Genomic DNA, 18,148 nt, shown 5'->3' with positions numbered 1-18,148 from the left:
AACATGAATAAATTGTTTGTTGAAGTACTATATGAGTGAAACTTTAAAATATGTGTAAATAATACAGTGAATAAATACTACTGATTGCTACTTTGCGGATTTTGTCTTTCACCATGGTGGGACTGCAATAAATTAGGAATTACTCCATAAAATATTTTGAGGACCTTTCCTCTCTACATTTGAAAACACATGCTTCTTACTCCTTTGTCATAATGGGCTTGTTACTTTTTTACATCAGTAAAATCGTAAAAGAAACAATGTAAACAGACTGAGGGTGTCAACTGTGGTTGAGATGTTAATTGACACATCCTTCAGAGAAGCAATTAAGATATTCCCCATTCATGGTCTCTTGTTGATTGCAAAGATGATTAGTGGCGAATGTGTTGTGCATCGTGCCCACCAGAAAAGGCCAAATCTCTGGTGTTTAAAACGACTTGTCTAATCTGGAAAACTAATTCATGTATTTTTGTATATATATTTTTTTGTTATCATTAGATTATCTATTTTCTTCACGTCCGTGCTATTTTGAAATACTCATTGAAATACATTTTGGATGGTGGATAGCTATTTGCATTTATTTTGATGGGATAATAGGATTTGAGATATGAGTATTATGAGCTACAAACGTGGCCACGTAACGAGTTCAACTCGTTTCTTAATGCGCACCAGCATTGCTGTACTTAGTACTTTGCTTGGTGGGTCCTGCACTTCATGCTTTGGCCACATGGAGGCAGTGCGGGCTGATCAGATAAATGCACTACTGTATACGAGTGTAATGATACAACACATTCGTTGAGTTCCATTCTGGCTTACATCTAAATGATCACGACTCAGGAGCCAAACCACGTATTTTGTTTAAAAAATCTCAACAAAAAATGTTTTTATGGCTTAGTTTACTCAAATGTACAAATGGACTTGGTTTCCGAGTGAAATGAGATCACAACTATGCTTGTGTAATTCTGGCGTCTCTCAAAGCTGTATGCTTGTTTTGCATCAAGCTGGATGTCAGCAACAACTGACAGAATATCTGTTTTATTATTGTGGTCTTGGGATAAGGATTTTGTCGCCGGGGTCATGACCCCTTAAATTATCCCACCTCCAGAGAAGGGCGTTTTATACTTGCTCAGGACAAGCGACACTTGAAATGATTGATGCCTCTGTTGATGCACTGGCTGACTTGCCTTCTTTGTCCGTTTTGTCCCAAAAACATCCTCGGTAGGGACTGGAATTGAGAGCAGTTTTACCACGTGACAAATTAAATATGTTTTTTTTTTTTTTTTAATTGCCTTTTCATGCCAGAGCGTCTTAATTCACTGGTTACAGTAGAAAATGAGAGTTATGAGGATGCAATTTTAAAGGGAAAGTAAAAAGAAAATCTAATACGATCTGTGCAGCCCAACTAGTCGCAACGTAGTGTTCTGATTAATGTTTTGTATGTGGAATATGAATTAAACAGGGGACATTCTGTTTTTGTCAATTTCCAGCTTCCTAAAACTGGTGAGCCGTGACCTGAGTGACAACTGTGATGTAATTTTCAGTCGACACCAAGTCACAAAATGGCCGCCCCCTGAGATGGATAAAAAGGGGTGAATTTTGCTCCTAACCCATATTCCACAAATGCAATATTAATCAGAGTGCTGTGTTTGGACTGGTTGAGCCACATATAATATTTTATTGTCAAGAAAATTTAGCAGATGACTCCTTTATTGAAAAGAACAAGCAGGTGACCGAGAAAAATGACAAATTTGTTTTGAGGCCAAGCTTGTATCCCACAACACTTGTATTCCAAATCTTTCTTTCTTATTTATTTATTTATTTATTTATTTATTTATTTATTTATTTATGTATTTATTTACTTATTCAATTATTTAATGTATTTATTCATTTAATTAACATTTCATAGACCTCCTCTGCAATCTGAGACTTCTTTGGTCCAATAATGCCAAATTTCCACAAATTGTTGATGCGGTGCTTGTTGATTTAGCTGATTGTAGTTTTTCCTCAATTCTAACAATGGAAATGCAGTTCATTTCTTTCAGCCCCCCACCACAAACAGACCATAAAAACAAAACTCCATCCATCCATTGTCCAAACCGCTTTTCTTCACAGGCACGTCATCATATCCTATATGACAAATTACTCATATTAGAGCATGTTAAATTGAGTAGAAGAAAAAGTAGTAAAAGATGGTTCTTCTTCTGTTTGCATGACTGTATTATATTGCCTCCCAGTGGCCAAATCATTCACAGCACATTAAATTGGATTGTGCCATGAACTCATGATCCACAAACTGTTTGATGATTTACATTCTGTTTTATTATCATGTATGTTTTTATAAAGTAGAAAATTGTTGAGTTCTATTTTACCTTATAAACAAAACAATTATCGGTGACATGCCTTCAGATCACATTGGGTACGCCAACTGTACAGAATGAGACTTTCATTCCGTTGGACATGTTGCGACACTTGCTCAGAAACGTCGTCGTTGCTTGAGAAAAAAATTGTCACATTCCAATCAATTCAATGTTGAAGCGGTGGCACACGATTGAGCAATTGTGATCCGGCCTTGCCACTTTTAGCTTTGCTCGCATTCCGGTCGCTAAGCGCAAGAGTGAGGTGAGGAGTGGCAGCCGGACAGTTTTTTTTTTTCTCCTGTCATGGAGGCTGACTTATGTAAGAGGGAGAGTCTTCCCGCCTTCGTGTTTTTGTTTTTCTCAATGAGCCAAATGTCTCCCCATCGAGGCCTCTCAGCCTGTCCACCAAGCCCCTTTCCTGGAAACTTGCAGCGGAGGCTACTCGGGGCAGGCCCGCGAGTTGGATGGGAGGTGGGGGTTGGTTTGTCTTCAGTGGGTGTTCTCTTCCAGCAAAACACATGACTGGCGCCCACACCGTCCCAGCCACTCTCAGCGAGCGGGTCCTTGTCAGTCATTGCATTTTTCTGCAGCATTAAAATACATGTATTTTTTTTTCAATACTTTTGCTGAAAGTATTCACAGCCCTCCTAAGAATAAGCGGTTCAGAAAATGGATGGATGGATTTAGACAAATTTGGAGCACCTAGCAAGTTCGACACTTCATTTCCAAAGGCTAATCGTTGTGATATTTTCAGAGGTTCACGTGGGCCTAAGTTGAGATGGGCCAATTGACCCCTAGTTATTTTGACATTAAGTATGTATTTACAATGATGTTGAATGGACAAATAGTCAACCTTGACTCCCACCAACACATGGAGAGAGGGCGCGGCCATCTCTCTCATTTTTGATGCCCGTGTTCTCTCCAAAACAAAATGATAAATCAGAAAATGGCAGCTAATGTAATTTTCCTGATTTTAAAAAATATATATAAATTGGACTTGACAGTGAAAAATGGACCATCCTGGACGGATGATTTCTTTAAAAAACCTGGAAGCAAGTGACTGACAGACAGATAGATAGATAGATAGATAGATAGATAGATAGATAGATAGATAGATAGATAGATAGATAGATAGATAGATAGATAGATAGATAGATAGATAGATAGATAGATAGATAGATAGATAGATAGATAGATAGATAGATAGATAGATAGATAGATAGATAGATAGGCAGGCAAGCATTTTCTGTCCATCTTTAGGGTGGATGATAAATTGATGGATTAATAAATGTGCACCTAAAATGAAAGCCAGATGAGAAAGTAATTATGATGGATAGCTGACTGACCATCGATCGTCGTTTGTTTATTCGTTTATTTTTTGGACGTTATAATCAAGTTAGCGAATGAAAGCATCTCGTCGTCGGGCTGGAATGTGACGCGTGCAGGCCTGGGAGGAATGCCTCAACCACGCCTCCTCGCTATGGCTTGTCCAATCAGAAAAGGTAGTCGGTTTTAGGGCACCCGCCGAGTGCCAACCGTACAAAAACAACGCGTGGGCTATTTGACTAAAGTCGTATTTATGTCATTTGGTACTGAGGTGGACTTTTTGCACTTGAGAGCAAAGAGTAGCTTCGAGGTGCGGGTCTTTTCGGGGCTCTCGGAGCGCGTCCGGCCGATGTTGTTTATGTGTAGTAAGGGGTAGCTTGAAACCGGCCTGGCTTGCCCCACTTCCTCGCTTGTTTTCCTCGTCCGCTCGTTTGCGCCTGCTGGATTCTACTCCATGTTGACGCCGCCACTGCTGGCGCTGCTGCTGCTGCAAAAGTGACGACTCGGCGGCCACGGGACGACCAGGAAGCCCCCCCCCCTCTTCGCTCGCTCGCAACACCACCGAAAAGTCGTGTCCAGAGAGCCCCGAAAAGCGGTTCCGAATTGAGCACTTTCCTTCTGCAAAGGGAAAAAAAAAACTGAATAAGCGTTGGAGAAGAATAGCTCGACAGAGGGACAGAAAGACAGTAGTCAAGACAAGCAGGCGGGAGAGACGCCAGTGACAGGCGAGCTCGGCGAATCATCGGCTGGATCGGAACCGCGAAGACAGAAGCCAATGAGGGGTGCCCGTCAGTGCCCGGGGACAGGATTTGAGGATTTTGAGGGCTCCGTGATTGTCCGATGGAAAGTTCTGTTATCACCCAAGTGCACAAAGAAGACGTCCAAGTTTCCCCCAAAACAGGTGAGACTACTTTGAACCGCTCAGATGATCTTTCTCTGCGACTGTTGTTGTTGTCCCACTACGTCGAATCAGTGTGCACTTGCTTGATTGACAGCTGTAACCTAAAAAAAAACAAAAAAACATCACAAGCAGATGTGGAATTCAAGTCAATAAAGCAGTCCCAACTACAACGTTAATGGCGAAAATAAAAATGACGCTTGTAGTACGTTTGAATTGGTGTCGCATTTAAACAGAATTTCGAACTTTAAGTGTCAGATCCAAAACGTGTGTTGATGTTTGATAATCGCTGCTGGAGTTTGTTGGCTAAGAAACAAAAGCTGCTCGAGTATTTGAGAGTGTCAGGTTGCAGCTTGTTTAGCAGCAGCCCTTCATTTTGCCACTAGCAGGAAAAAAACACGAGTGCACAACAACAGGCTCGCTTTGCTCCCTTTTCGAACGCAGTTCGGCAGTTTGGGTCGCATTCTGGGGAGGGGGGGGGTGGGGGGCGTAGCGGTTGCGTTTGCATAACGTCAAAATGCACCGTAAATAATCTCGATGTTACTGGAGAATGTGTAAATGAGATTGGAAGGGGGGGGGGGGGGGCGTTCAAACAGCAGGACCCCCCCCCCCCCTCCCTGCACACGCCCAAAAATATAAGATATAATTAGTCATTGCCAATTGTTAGTTTTGGAGATATGATTATTTAGAAGATAAGGTCGCAGTGAATTGGGGGGAAAAATCTGCCAGTGTATTTGCATGTGATCAACATATGAGGATTTTTGTTTGTCTCCTCAACCACGGAGTTGTGTAACACTACGTCCTCATTCGGCCAAGTAAAAAAACGTTCTTCTCCTTCCTAAGCTGCACTGGCACACTTTTGGCCCGTTTATCATCGGTTCCTCTTTCTAGGAAGCTTGATGATCCACTGGAAGCTTCCACATCTCAGAGATGTGATGCCCAATTTTTTTTTTCTTGTGACTTTAGGCTTGTCCCACGATCCATAGTCAAAAGCAAAGCCCGTGGAGGTGTGACCAAGGCTAGTTCCGACGACAGAATGGCTGCCAGGCAGCCTTGAAAAGGCCTCGCTCGGAATGCTTTCTGTCTGTGTAAGGTAGCGCTCTAAAGTGAGTGTAGTTTTTCCCGCCCTTCGTGATTATATAACCTGTGCCGGCCATTTCCAGCAGCAGCGGCAGCAGCAGAGGCAGCAGCAGAGGCAGTAAAAGCAGATTTCACGCAGGCCGTGTTATTCTGCATGTAGAAGTCACGCGCTGACCCTCATAAGCAACGTTGATTGTAGATATGCAACAATTCATCTGTTAATCATCAAATTGATCAATAACTATTGAGAGACCTTGTTTAACTAAGTAGCAGCCTCTCAACAGTAACTATTCTCCAATTGCTGTCGTCCTCCATGAAAGCAGACTGGTTATCTTTGTGTTTCATCCAAATAAGATATTTGCAAACATCTGTTTTTACTTTGGAAAACAACTATCGACATTTTTGCGGATTTGCTAACCTGTTATGAATCAAACGGGGAACTGAATCACAATCCAGGCATATTTTTGCATTTTCTACACTAGCCGTTTGAAATATTGTCCAGTTTTTCAATAAAGGGGTGGAAATTGCTCGTATTGTAATTATTTGTGTGTTACAATAAGATTAAAAAAAAAATAACCTATTGACAATTCATACATATCAAAAGACTGTGGAGGTGAGAGCGGAAATCCGCAAGCTCCTCATTATGCTTTCACAAATGAATAAATATTGAGCTCAGGGGGACAAAAGGAAGAGCGCAAAATTACAGTGGACCTTAAAACTTGTCATTTCTATGTTGTTGCATTCTATGCGGGGAAATCAGGAAGTGTGTAAAGATGGCTGATGTGGACATTTGCAAATTCCTGCATTCTATCAAATATCAAACAGAACATACTTGACAGACACATGATGGCATAGAGATTCTAGATGCAAAGCAGCTTTTGGAATAAAAAAAATTAATAAAAAATACAAGGGACCAAAACCACTCTGGACCTTATTCAGTATTTTAAGCTATTTTCCATTTTCGGAAAAGGAATGCTTCACGTGGCAATATTTGTTTTTTGAGTTGCATTGTGTAGTTGTACCGTATTTTTCGGACTATAAGTTGCGTTTTTTTTCTTAGTTGGGGGGGGGGAGGGCGACTTATACTGAGGAGCGACTTATATCCAATTTACGAGTCCGACGTCAGTAGCGCGGAGCATATGCGGCGCATACGCGGCATTGTTTACATAAAGGACAATCGATGGATTTAATGAATTGGAGTGACACAAATGGTTTTATAAACGTGTTATTTATGTAATAGTTATTAGAATAACTCTGAATGTTACGTCAGGCCCGTTCTCAGCTCTTTGTTTGTGTTTATGTCACGTTAGCATACCTATGCTGCCTGTTGTTGCTCGTTCATGTCTGTTCTTGGTGTTGGATTTTGTTGAATAAATTTCCCACCTATACTCCAGAGCGACTTATATATGTTTTTTTTTCACGTTATTGTGCATTTTATGGCTAATGCGACCTATATTCCGGAGCGACTTTTAGTCCGAAAAATACGGTAATTTATAGAACAAAATAAAGATGCTTATTTTCCTAAAAGTTATTTTAACAATAATGTGTTGACAAAGTTTCCTGCAATGACATTTGACTGTACTAAATGTTTTCCTCTGCGCTTGTGTGGCAGGCCAGGTGAGCCGCTCGGCCTTGAAGCAGCCTCGGAGTTGTAATGTCTTCAAAGCGCTCTTCTGCTGCCTGCAAGCTCAGGATGAGCCCAAACTACCTCCGCCACTGCTGCCGCCTTCCCAGCAGGCTTTGCTGGAGGCCCCGGAAAATGCGGCGGTTGTCAAGGTAACCTCGTTGGCATTCCACGTACGCTCGCTTCAGTCCTGCCGAAATCGCAACGGAACAACCCAATGGGATGTGGAATATGTAGTCGCTCTTATGTCACGGCGAGCTCTTGCTCATTTTTTTTTTTAGCTGAAGAAAGAATATTGTGTTGTAATGTGGATGTTATATAACAGAAGAGTAATTCATGTCAGCCTGGCAGCTGACCAAAAAAGCTCAGAGAGAGAAATGGTTCCCATGTTGTGTTTGTTATTGATAGATTGCAAGAACTGCATGTCTATTTACAGAAATTGCAATTGTGCTCATTTTGGGGGGGCGGTTCTTTTTTCAAGGCCAATACTGATTATTAGTAGTTATTGAAACTGAAATTAATTTGCACGAAATGGGAAAATATTGGCATCAAAATTGACTTCGACTGACTATATGCTTATTGAAAGGGGTTTCAGATTTGCATGTGTTAAATGTTCAGGTCATGTTCATTTTTCATTCATTATAATTAGACCAAAAAGTGCAGGGAGATTCCAGACTCAGCATGACTTAGAAATAAAAAAAAAAAATCAACAAATAATATAAATAGCTCTTAGTTTTTGCAAAACAAAAAAAAGTTTTCAGTTTCAATATTACTCAAATATTCATCTTTCACCTATCTTCATTTTATCTTTATGTGGTAAACAACAACTGGTTTTTCCATTACACATTTATTTTTGGTTTAAAAAGGTGTTTTTTTTTTAAATATATTTTGGGCTTTACAAGGTGTTTCCAAAAACCTCTTTGCTACTCATGGACAAGCCTTATCCTTCACAAATGGCCAGATTCTGTAGTTTTAAGTATAGTTTTAAATTGTAATATCACCAATTGAACACTTGAACAAGGTCTTATATTTTTGGGGTGGGATTGGAATGACATGCAGAATAGACACATCATCTCAATGATATTAAAGTTTTGTGTGTATTGATTTCTGCGAAAAACTGCACAACAAGAGTTTTTGCACTTAATGTTGGTTTCCTGTTGCGCAGTTTTGTGCTGACCTTAAGGTCATATTTATCCTTTGCAAGTAATGGTTATTTTGTAGTGGGTAGTGAATCTTCTATCTGCCCATTTATTAATCTATCATCCACCAGTTCAACTAGTTTTAAATCCATCAGTTATGGGCTGTCGGATATCCACGCGTTTTTCTCTGACTAGTAAAAATATCAATGAGATCAAACATCGTAATCTATAGAACTGAAATCAAATTGAATCGGAGCCTAAAGAATTGAAATAGAATTGAATGTGAAACTTTTTGACAATACCCAACAACTCAAAATCACGCACCCACACGTCAAATGGCTTAGAGCGGTGAAAACTGTTTTGTGTGTCATCAGTTGTGCGACGCCAGGCTCCTGCCCGAGGTGACCGCCCATGACCAAGGGAAGATCTGCGTGGTCATCGATCTAGATGAGACGCTGGTGCACAGCTCCTTCAAGGTGGGGACCGACTGGTCAATTGATCGTAATCCCCCCCCCCCCCCCCCCCCCGCCCCCCTCCGTTGCTCGGGTTACAAATGCAAACTACGGTGACTATGAAAAGTTTGAAAACCACCGCTCTAAATGGCAATATTTAGAATCTGGGCATTAGGTTGTCCCAGGTCTATTTCTGTCCTAGCACGGACTGGATATTAACGCTCTGAATACATATTAGTATTTCACCTTCACTTATAAATCCAAAAGAATGTTTCTCAAATGACTGGATGTTCATGCGTCCTGTGACCTGTTTATTTACGGCAGTAGCAGCAGTACGGCATGTAAGCCAGCGCTTATGTAACAACATGAGAACTTCTGCTCGGGGTCCACGAGCTCGCACGCACGCACGCACGCCTACCGAGCCAACCGAACGAACGTCTCCCTTCTGTTTCCCCTCTAGCCAATCAGCAACGCGGACTTCATCGTGCCGGTGGAGATTGAGGGGACCACACACCAGGTAAGCGGCAGTGCAGCGTGCTTTTCTGATGTGGTTGCAGTGACCTCTACTGGCCACAAAGCCGCAACAGCAGGAAGGGTCATTTCACGTTCTCAACATGTGGTGCCCAAGATATTAAGAGTGGAAGACAATAAAGAACAAAATCTGTCTGGGATTTTGCGGCAAAGACTTGAGTCTTGCGATGCAGGCGAGGCATCTGTGTGGGCTTCGGCCTGGTTCAAGTAATCCAGGATAGGCTGGTTAACAGTGGCACGGCCTATTCTTGATTACTTGTTTCAGGAAGTGGCCATTGGCGGCTAACCTGGGCTTTCTGATATCCATCCACCCGTCCATTTTTCTGCAGCACTTCTCACGATTAGGGTCACAGCTGAGCAAATGTCAGATGAGGCTTGCCTCTTAACTTCTATCCAAGTGAATGTTTATCTTCAGTATGGCTTCCAGGTACTCGACCAAATGCTAAACACGTTCAAGCACTGCTACGCTTCCAGACACTGGTGTCCGCAGCTCTACACACAGACGAGTTCCCGCTGTCCTGGAATGTGGGATGGCGTTTTTCCCGTCAGGAAGTCACCAATGCGTGGGCTCTGTGTTGGCAGGTGTACGTGCTTAAGAGGCCGTACGTGGATGAGTTCCTGCAGCGAATGGGAGAGCTGTTTGAGTGCGTGCTGTTCACCGCCAGTTTGGCTAAGGTAGCTAGCGGACCTAATCACCATATGACCGTGATTCTCAAAACGCTATGCCAAAAGAATCGCTCAATGGCCAAATATATTTTGAAATCCAGTACGCCGACCCAGTGACAGACCTGCTGGACCAGTACAGCGTGTTCCGGGCTCGCCTCTTTCGGGAGTCCTGCGTCTTCCACCAGGGTTGCTACGTGAAAGATCTGAGCCGCCTGGGCCGGGATCTTCATAAGACGCTCATCTTGGATAATTCCCCCGCATCGTACATCTTTCACCCCAACAATGCTGTGAGTTTACACTCCAAACTGGCGCAAACAATTTGCTGGAGTTTCAGAAATCAGAACATTGATGTCAAATCTTTTCGACGCCCGCTCCTCAGGTCCCCGTGTCGTCATGGTTCGATGACGTAGATGACGCCGAACTCCTCAACCTTCTGCCCGTGTTTGAAGAACTCAGCCAGGCGGAGAACGTGTACACTCAGCTGGACCAACTTCGTGGGCATTAAAGGACCTTTTTTTTCCAGGTCGTCTTCCACATATCACGCATTGAAACAGGAGCTCTTCACATGTTGGGTCTGTCCCAGCTGCTGCACAAATATCTCAACATTGACATTAGCGTGGGTTAAAGGACATTCCAAAAACCACAAAGCAACTAAGTTTGTGCCTCAGATTATGCTTGGCATTCTCAAGCCTTTTTTTTTTTCCTTTTTATATGAAGCACTATTCAAAATCATGCAAATCACCACGAGACAGCGCAACCAAAGCGCCATTGCCGCAGTCACCGGTTCATCCAGTTATGGCAATTGTTCTCTTGCCAAAACAGAAGCCCGCATGCCCTCCCTCCGTCTGACTGTTGGACAACCTTTGATTGAGTGTGCCTTTAAGGACGGAGGAGGAAGAAGAAGAAAAAAAAAAAGATTTTTTTTTTTTTTTTTTTAAATCACCACGGGTTTTATACACCGTTCGTTTTGATAAGTTGTTTTATATGGAAATCTATTTTTAAATAGTTCTATGCAAGCCGGTTCTGTCAATATTTCATTTCAGTGGGCCTAAGACTTGGCCTTATGAATAAGCAACAAAAAAAACAACACGAAAGCTAAATGATGCCCAATTGTGGTCTTTTCTAAATCTGATGCTTTTAGGTAGCCGTTCACGTCACAAAACCAAAAACCACTTGGAATGTGAACGGAATGCATTAGTGAATTGACACGTGTGCGCACAAACCATGACGTCATGTGGTGCAGTCTGCTTCCTGAAGGAAATACCAAAAAGGTTGGACTGCAACCCAAGCCAAATCATTTTGTGTTGTCCTCTTTTGGCCATTGACTGATTTCTTCTTTTTTTGTCCGCCATTGCTTCTGTCACTGTCTAATTTGTCAAACCATTGTGATGTTTATTGCCTTTTGATGACATGGAGGTGCAATGAGCGCCACCTGAGTGGTCAGTTGCGTCATACCTGATTTATATTATAGCCACTTATGAAAGAGGCCTTGTCAGATTTGGAAAAATAAATGCAATTGTACTGTTTACATTGATGTAATTATCAGAATTCACCTGCAGTTTCCGATTTATATTTTCTACATCAGTCTTTGATTGATTGTCGTGGATTTCATACTGTGTCCCTCTTAAAATTGTGGCCGGTGACATATTTTGATTTTGCCTCAATCATCTTCTGCCACTCAAGCCACTTCTGCTAAAACCGGCTGCATCCTTAGTTAAACCGCTTATTCAATTTGAATATAGTATGATTAGTTTTTTTCTGTTTAAAAAAAAAAGCATTATTTTAGGAAGGTGACAATATATGTAGCTTTCCGCTTGAGCAAAAAAGGACAAAATCGTATCATAATGAAGAGTCTGTAGTGAGCAGACACACTGGAATATGCGGACACAGCATAGGCAGAGTGCCACACATTCAGATAAGCTTTCTGAGTTTTTTTTTTTGTTATCATCATCATCACCGAACACTGCTGACAAAGATAGACAGTGCCTTTTGAAGTTTGGAGCGATAAGAGGTGTTGTGCCTAAAAATGGAGTTACGATGATGGCCTCAACACTAGAATGCATGTCATGCTGGGCATGAATGAGGAAACACTGTCGAGAGCAAATTTACGCAGCTGTGCTACTTGTAGCGGGAAAACACTTGAAAATATCTTTTTTTTTATGAGTGTTTTTTTTTTTCCTGTATTTATTGGCCAACAACCTGTATTGTCCGGTAATGCTCAATATTTTGTATTGTTTTGCATTTGCCAACATTAAGCAGTTTAAATTTCGCTTGTACGAGTTTTGTCATTAATTTGTGTCATTTTTGGGTGTTTCCTGGGTTTTCTTGTGTTGTTGAACACCTACCCCCCCCATGTTAACTAGTTTTATAAATTCTAAATGTACCACATGTGATGATCCAAAGTATTTAAGATTGCCATCAGTTGTCTTTGTCTTTTGGAATATTTTTGTCTCCCATATCAGACCAGAACTACAAAGTGCTACCAATTTTTTATTGAAATAAAAATTGGTTCTATTTTCCTGTACTTGAGTGTTTTTGTGATGAGGCTTTAAACTCAAGTTTATCCACCTTCTGTGTGGAGAGCCATTTCTTCACCCATACGCTTTTTTAAATTAATTTTTTTTTAATTAAAATATATATTTTTTTAAATGAAGCAAAACTTTTGAGAAGAAAATTAAAGGTTTTTTTTATTTTTTCACTTTCTAATCCAATTTTTTTTTTAAAGAATTTTTATATTTTTAAATGTATTTGTTAATTTGTATTAATTTTATTTCGATTTTATTTTTTTAATTTTTTTTCAAATTTTGTTTTTTTAAATTGTTTAATTTAAGTCGAGTCAAGTTTATTTGTATAGCCCTAAACCAAATGGGCAAGGAAAAACTAAAAAAAACCCTGCTGGGGGAACCAAACAGAACCAAAACGGTCATTTTTTTTCCTCAATTTTTTTTTTAAAAACTTTTTAACTTTTACTTTTTTTTAACTTTCTTTTAACTTTTTATTTTAAATATTTTGTTTAAATTTGTTTGTCTTTTTTTTTTTTTTTAACAATTTCCGTTTTATTTTTCTGAATTTTTTAAATCAATTCTTTTTAATTTATTTTCAAAAAGTAATATGCGCATATTTACAACTGTCACATTTGACTTTACAGTCACTGCATAAGTGTGGTAACTTCTTGAGAAACTGTTGTGGTCCAAGGTTGGAAATTGCAAAAAGAGGTTTTTGTGCAAAAACCTTTCCTTGCAGAGGAAGAAATCCTCCCCAAACACCTTGGTGGGATGAAACCTTCTACTTCACTTGAATAATGCGTGCATTCAACACATTTATTTGGGCAAATGTATCAAACTTGTAGTTAACCTTTTACATGAACAAAATTAATTCTTCACAGTATATGCTAAAAAAATGCAAGGTTAACTTCACTTAATTTGGCAAACTATCTGTAGAATTTACAAGAGAAGAAAGCAGAAACAGGAAAAAGCGCAGTCAAAAACTTGAACAAACGCGGCCGGCCAACGGGGATCTAGAAAAGTCCAAGAGATTTCAAAGCATTACTTCAGAGGGCATGTGGGAGGGGGATCCAGTGTCCAAATCACTCTCGACTACTACTAAACAGAAACCTGGAAATGAAGCAAAATAATTTACGTGATCAAACAACTTAAACTATCATTATTCATGTGACTTGCTAAATGAGAGTCTGTCATCATCTTGTATTAATTGTTGGCACATAGAACCAAGACCAAACTCAACTGAAGTGCCGCTTGCGTGGCACAATGCTACCCTCTACAGGCTAAGTAGGATGACTGCAACGTTAGTCTCCTCGTGTTCCCAGCTCGACTAGCATTAGTTGGACATGGACGGACAAACAAATCAACCCTTGGAAGTTAAACATAAAAAAAAAAAAAAAAAAAAAGCTCAAATCATTTTCAATCGGACCGTAAGACCACGAGTTTAAGAAATTAAGTCAAAAATAGTGCGCGACGCAAATTGGCCCGAATCTTTTTCAGCCGCTCGCACAAACTTATCTACTTCTTCTCCTTCTTCTTGTCCTGAAACAACAGAAAAGCGAGAAAAGACAACACCACGCTGTTACTCGACACACTGCTACTCTTTGTCGAGTTGTTTTACGACCTCGGTACCTTGTCGTTGAGGGCGAGGATGACCATCAACTTCCGGAAGATGGTAATGAAGTCCAAGAACAAGTCCACACAGTGCCTGCACAGGGTGACACGTTTTGTTTGTGCGTGTCGTCAGTGAAACGCTGACACGTTTTCGATTTTTTATTTAAACCCGACTCGGCCTCGCTCACCAGACGTAGTCCTTGTCGCCGTTCTCCGCCTTCTCGATGATGAGCTGAGTGTCAAACAGGACGAAGCCGCACATGACGAGCAGGCCCAGGTACATGTGAGCCTGTTGGAAGAAGTAAGGGTCATCTTGGAAAGGGCTCAGAAACGTGGAAGGAATACGCAAGAAGGAAAGAGCGAGCATGACAAGATTTCCCAAAAATGAGTGTCAACTGGTGGAGCTAGATAGTTTTTAAAATGTGCACTATTGCAAGAAATAAGTAAATGCTTGCAAATGCAGAAAACGGTCTTGTCCCCCCAAAAATTAAATGGAGCAAATAACATGACAAGCAACATTCAAGTTGGTTTTTTTGGTGATTTTCTTTTGTTCTGGAGTGTTTCAGAAGCCTAACGGAGGCTTTTTTGAGGACAGTTGTGACACTGAGACAAGATGCAGCAAGCAAGACAAGAGAGATCAAACGAAGATTCCGACTGACCTTGAAGAGCATCGCCGATCCAAAGAACATGTTCATGAGTGACATCAGGAAGAGGATAGACAGGCCAGACATCAGTGTGCCTGATCATCGCCACAACAGTTAGAGACAACAAAGTACTAGCAGTCCAGGTTCCCTATACTTTTGCCTTTAAACGGGCAAAACGTGGAATCTCTCTCTGGACAGAGTTTCTCAAAGGAGCAAGCAACTATATTTCATACAATTATGTTTCTAGAAAGTACTTTCAGCCATGCCAAGTGTGAAGAGGAATGAGCGCGAGTTACCTCCAAGGAACAGGTAGCTCCTGCGTTTGGCGTAGAGGGCGCTGAGGGTGAAGCAAATGAAAATAACGGAGGTTCCCATGAAGGCTGTGACGATGATGCTAAAAGAAAACGGGGGGGGAAAAAGTTAGCGACAGAAAACAGAGAATGCAGCTATGTAAGGCAGATCTTAAACTCGAGAATTCTCATTTCAAATGATGCCCTTACATCGACAGTGCCAACAAGTGACATTTCGTGGCTGCACGCATTTATGCACTTACAGTTGGAATGTTAATCGTCTTGTTTCCAAAAAAGATTCTCTGAAAGGCACTTTGAACATGCGAGTTTATGCGAGTATATGATGTGTTTTCAAAGCTGAATTTTGAGTATCATTATTTCTTTTTAATATATTCTTCACATGGTGCTGCCCAAACAAACATTATGATCAGACTATGTCAAAAGAGCAATATTTTTCTTCCCCCCCCCCACTTGCAATAGAAGAGAGAATGGCCATTCTGGCCACTATTTTACAAAAGGATTATGTGACTAGGAGGCCCAAACGTGAGTTTAAAGGTGAGGCACACGTTACGCAAGTGTTCCATGGCGTACCTGGGGTTGACGGCGATGACAAAGTCCAGTGTGGGTCCGAGGCCCACACCTAGAGTGAGGAAAGGGGGGGAAAAAAAACGCCTCAGTTGGTCTCATTTGGCTAACAGTCGCCCAAACACAATAAAGGTGAGTTGCAAACCATTAAGGAAGGCAAATCCCGCTAGGATGGCCAGCCTCTTCTTCTCAGTGTGGGGATTGTGCGGCGTCATGGCCAGCCACACCATCATTCCCAGGGATGCCAGGGCGAAGAGCACACCTCCCTGACAACACACGAGGCGTCACTCGTCTAATCAGGTACATAATATACAAGATGGAAAGTGAGTTCAAATGAAGCAAACTAAGATACCTGGAAGAGGCGCAAGACGACATGCGTGTAGGCGCCGGCTGCTGCCAGGAACATGCATGCCGCCAAGCTGGAGTAGACATTCTTCAAGTGCAACTGGGTGGAATGAGATCTGTAAGAGCAAAGAAAAACATTTGAAACAAACACGACTCAGATAAGTAACACGTCTGATGGGCTCCATACATTTGGGAGAACTTGAAGATGGCATCAAAGTTGATGTTGCGGTCAAACGCGTTCATGGTGCAAGAAGATGATCTCTGGGTAAAGACAAACAAATTAGAAACTGTTTTGCCATGTTCCTAGATACTTCCTGAAAATGTCCATTAAAAATCATTTCGTTGTGAGGAATGAGTAACAGATTGTTGATACAACTGCATCATTGTTCTCCAAAGTAAAAGCACGTTTGCAGCCACACAGGTAATCAGTGTGATTTCATGGAGGATGACAGAAATCTGAAAATATTTAACAATCAATTCATGGCCGGTCGCGGCAAAATATAAAACACCGTTCAAATCCGAGCCAACCCTTCACCATTACTTCAAGTAAACAAGGCCCCAAGAAATTGAAAGCGAAATTGTACATCTTATTTTAGTCCAGTAACCTAACTCGTAACGACGTGTTTTCGAATTGCCTGGCGTGAATTATTTACGTTGACGGTGCAACGATTTATCGTAATGTACAAATGGCGGAAGTATGAACAATCGGTGGTCACGTACTACGAGAAACGCAAACGGTACTTTCCTTGTTAGCTGCTCTGAATTGAGTGCTTGTAATCCATGTTGTCGATGTTGAATCTTTTTAGTCAGCAGCACGCAAAACACAACGAACCAGATCACATGTAATGCCTTTGTTTGTGTAAATTTGAAAAACTAACACGAAGGACGCCCACAACTTGTGCGCCTGTGTTTGGGTGTGTGCGTTGGTAACCACAGTTTGCTTGTTGGTCGTCTGCTTTGTGTTATTAATAGCCTTCCAAGCTAACGTCGGCTAGCGCGACCACAAATCCCATACTTCGACAATTAAATCGAAAACCACAAACGTCAAGTCATTCAAGCAATATGTCAAGGGGTCCCGACGGTATATTGTGTGTGATTTACCTAGTCGGTGCTCCTGACGCCCTGCGGTTCGTTTTGTAGGCCTTTCGTGGATTCTTTTAGTTTTGCTTTGAGTCGCGTCTGAAAGCCAGGACGTGTCACACAAATACACGCACGCGCACTCAGTGATGTCACCATAGAAACGCCCAGAGACGTGCACGCCACAACACCTGACTGTCCCCCTTTTTATGGTTGTTTTGGGACTGACCTAAATACCGAATTTTACAAAATAAATTTTAGGAGGCATGCTGGACCGTCCAAATGTGACAATATAGAGGTTAAGGTATTATAAGGTATATGATATTAGCACCGTTCTTTTCATTTTGGCAACGTTTTATATTCGCTGGTAAAGTTTGCAATTTAACGACCGTCTTGGTTGTTAAATTCGAAGGACGTCACAAATCTACAAGAAATCATCTTGATAGTTCTCATTTGCTTGTTTATATGTTTGTAGAGTGGTTACCAGTATATGTGTGTTCTACGATTCTATACTCTCGTATATTTGTACTCAATAAAGCTGATGTTAAAAAAACTTCCGGTATAATGAAGAAAAACACGCCAACAAGTGTCATTTGTAATACGACGACGACAATGAAGTCTTAAATTTATCTGGATGAGGCGTAAGATTAACAACGTGAATGTTTAAAGGACGCAAATAATATCACAAAAGCCGAGAAACAACTCCCTGGCCAGTTCTTGCACACAAGTGCTCGCCTTCGGACACCTAAAATGGCTGCCGCAACCCAGTTGTACCGTGACGTCATTAAATTGCTGGTGCGTTCGTGGGCCACCTGAAAATCTGTACAATTCAACTTTCGGTCACTTGGACTCTATCTTCATGTGTCAAATAGAAAGTGAGAATCCGAGACAATTCGCTGTAACACAATGCAAGTTCATAAACATGCAGTGGAGCATATTTTAAACAAAGGCCTACGTTTAAGTAATATAATTTAAGTGGTCTTATATTTTTACAGAGTTATATTTCACTTACCGTCAATAAT

At 41.2% G+C, this 18,148-nt stretch overlaps 2 protein-coding genes across 3 annotated transcripts; one reads left to right on the top strand and one right to left on the bottom strand.

The window, feature by feature from the left end:
- Positions 1 to 3,799: 3,799 nt before the first annotated feature.
- ctdsp2 (CTD (carboxy-terminal domain, RNA polymerase II, polypeptide A) small phosphatase 2) lies at positions 3,800 to 12,594 on the top strand. Of its 2 annotated transcripts, XM_085905539.1 has the most exons (7): positions 3,816 to 4,581; positions 7,271 to 7,434; positions 8,796 to 8,897; positions 9,334 to 9,390; positions 9,987 to 10,079; positions 10,172 to 10,357; positions 10,450 to 12,594. In XM_085905539.1, exons 1-7 carry the CDS (start codon positions 4,521 to 4,523, stop codon positions 10,573 to 10,575), a joined length of 789 nt encoding a protein of 262 aa, XP_085761665.1. In that variant the 5' UTR covers positions 3,816 to 4,520; the 3' UTR covers positions 10,576 to 12,594. The 2 variants fall into 2 exon arrangements, with proteins under 2 accessions (XP_085761673.1, XP_085761665.1); XM_085905547.1 differs by lacking the exon at positions 10,450 to 12,594 and having other exon boundaries at positions 3,800 to 4,581; positions 9,832 to 10,079; positions 10,172 to 10,347.
- A 775-nt stretch (positions 12,595 to 13,369) lies between these two features.
- tmbim6 (transmembrane BAX inhibitor motif containing 6) lies at positions 13,370 to 17,880 on the bottom strand. The gene is made up of 10 exons (XM_085905558.1): positions 17,151 to 17,880; positions 16,237 to 16,310; positions 16,057 to 16,165; positions 15,850 to 15,970; positions 15,711 to 15,759; positions 15,126 to 15,223; positions 14,845 to 14,924; positions 14,374 to 14,474; positions 14,204 to 14,279; positions 13,370 to 14,113 (listed from the first exon to the last, which is right to left on the bottom strand). The coding sequence occupies exons 2-10, from the start codon at positions 16,290 to 16,292 to the stop codon at positions 14,090 to 14,092; spliced, it is 714 nt and encodes a 237-aa protein (XP_085761684.1). The 5' UTR covers positions 16,293 to 16,310; positions 17,151 to 17,880; the 3' UTR covers positions 13,370 to 14,089.
- Positions 17,881 to 18,148: the final 268 nt, after the last annotated feature.

This window comes from Syngnathus leptorhynchus, chromosome 1, assembly GCF_054491065.1.
Source record: "Syngnathus leptorhynchus isolate UIUO chromosome 1, UIUO_Slep, whole genome shotgun sequence".
Lineage (NCBI taxonomy): Eukaryota > Metazoa > Chordata > Actinopteri > Syngnathiformes > Syngnathidae > Syngnathus > Syngnathus leptorhynchus.
Note: the sequence above shows the minus strand (reverse complement) of the source record. Positions and strands in the feature narration are given on the sequence as shown.

Excerpts from the sequence above, each read along its gene's own strand:
- ctdsp2 (XM_085905539.1), top strand. The coding sequence starts at position 4,521 with ATGGAAAGTTCTGTTATCACCCAAGTGCACAAAGAAGACGTCCAAGTT. Across the intron at positions 4,582-7,270 it reads CCAAGTTTCCCCCAAAACAG|GCCAGGTGAGCCGCTCGGCC; the intron begins GTGAGACTACTT and ends CTTGTGTGGCAG. Across the intron at positions 8,898-9,333 it reads TGGTGCACAGCTCCTTCAAG|CCAATCAGCAACGCGGACTT; the intron begins GTGGGGACCGAC and ends TTTCCCCTCTAG.
- tmbim6 (XM_085905558.1), bottom strand. The coding sequence starts at position 16,292 with ATGAACGCGTTTGACCGCAACATCAACTTTGATGCCATCTTCAAGTTC. Across the intron at positions 16,166-16,236 it reads ATCTTCAAGTTCTCCCAAAT|ATCTCATTCCACCCAGTTGC; the intron begins GTATGGAGCCCA and ends TTGCTCTTACAG. Across the intron at positions 15,224-15,710 it reads GTCATCGCCGTCAACCCCAG|CATCATCGTCACAGCCTTCA; the intron begins GTACGCCATGGA and ends GTTTTCTTTTAG.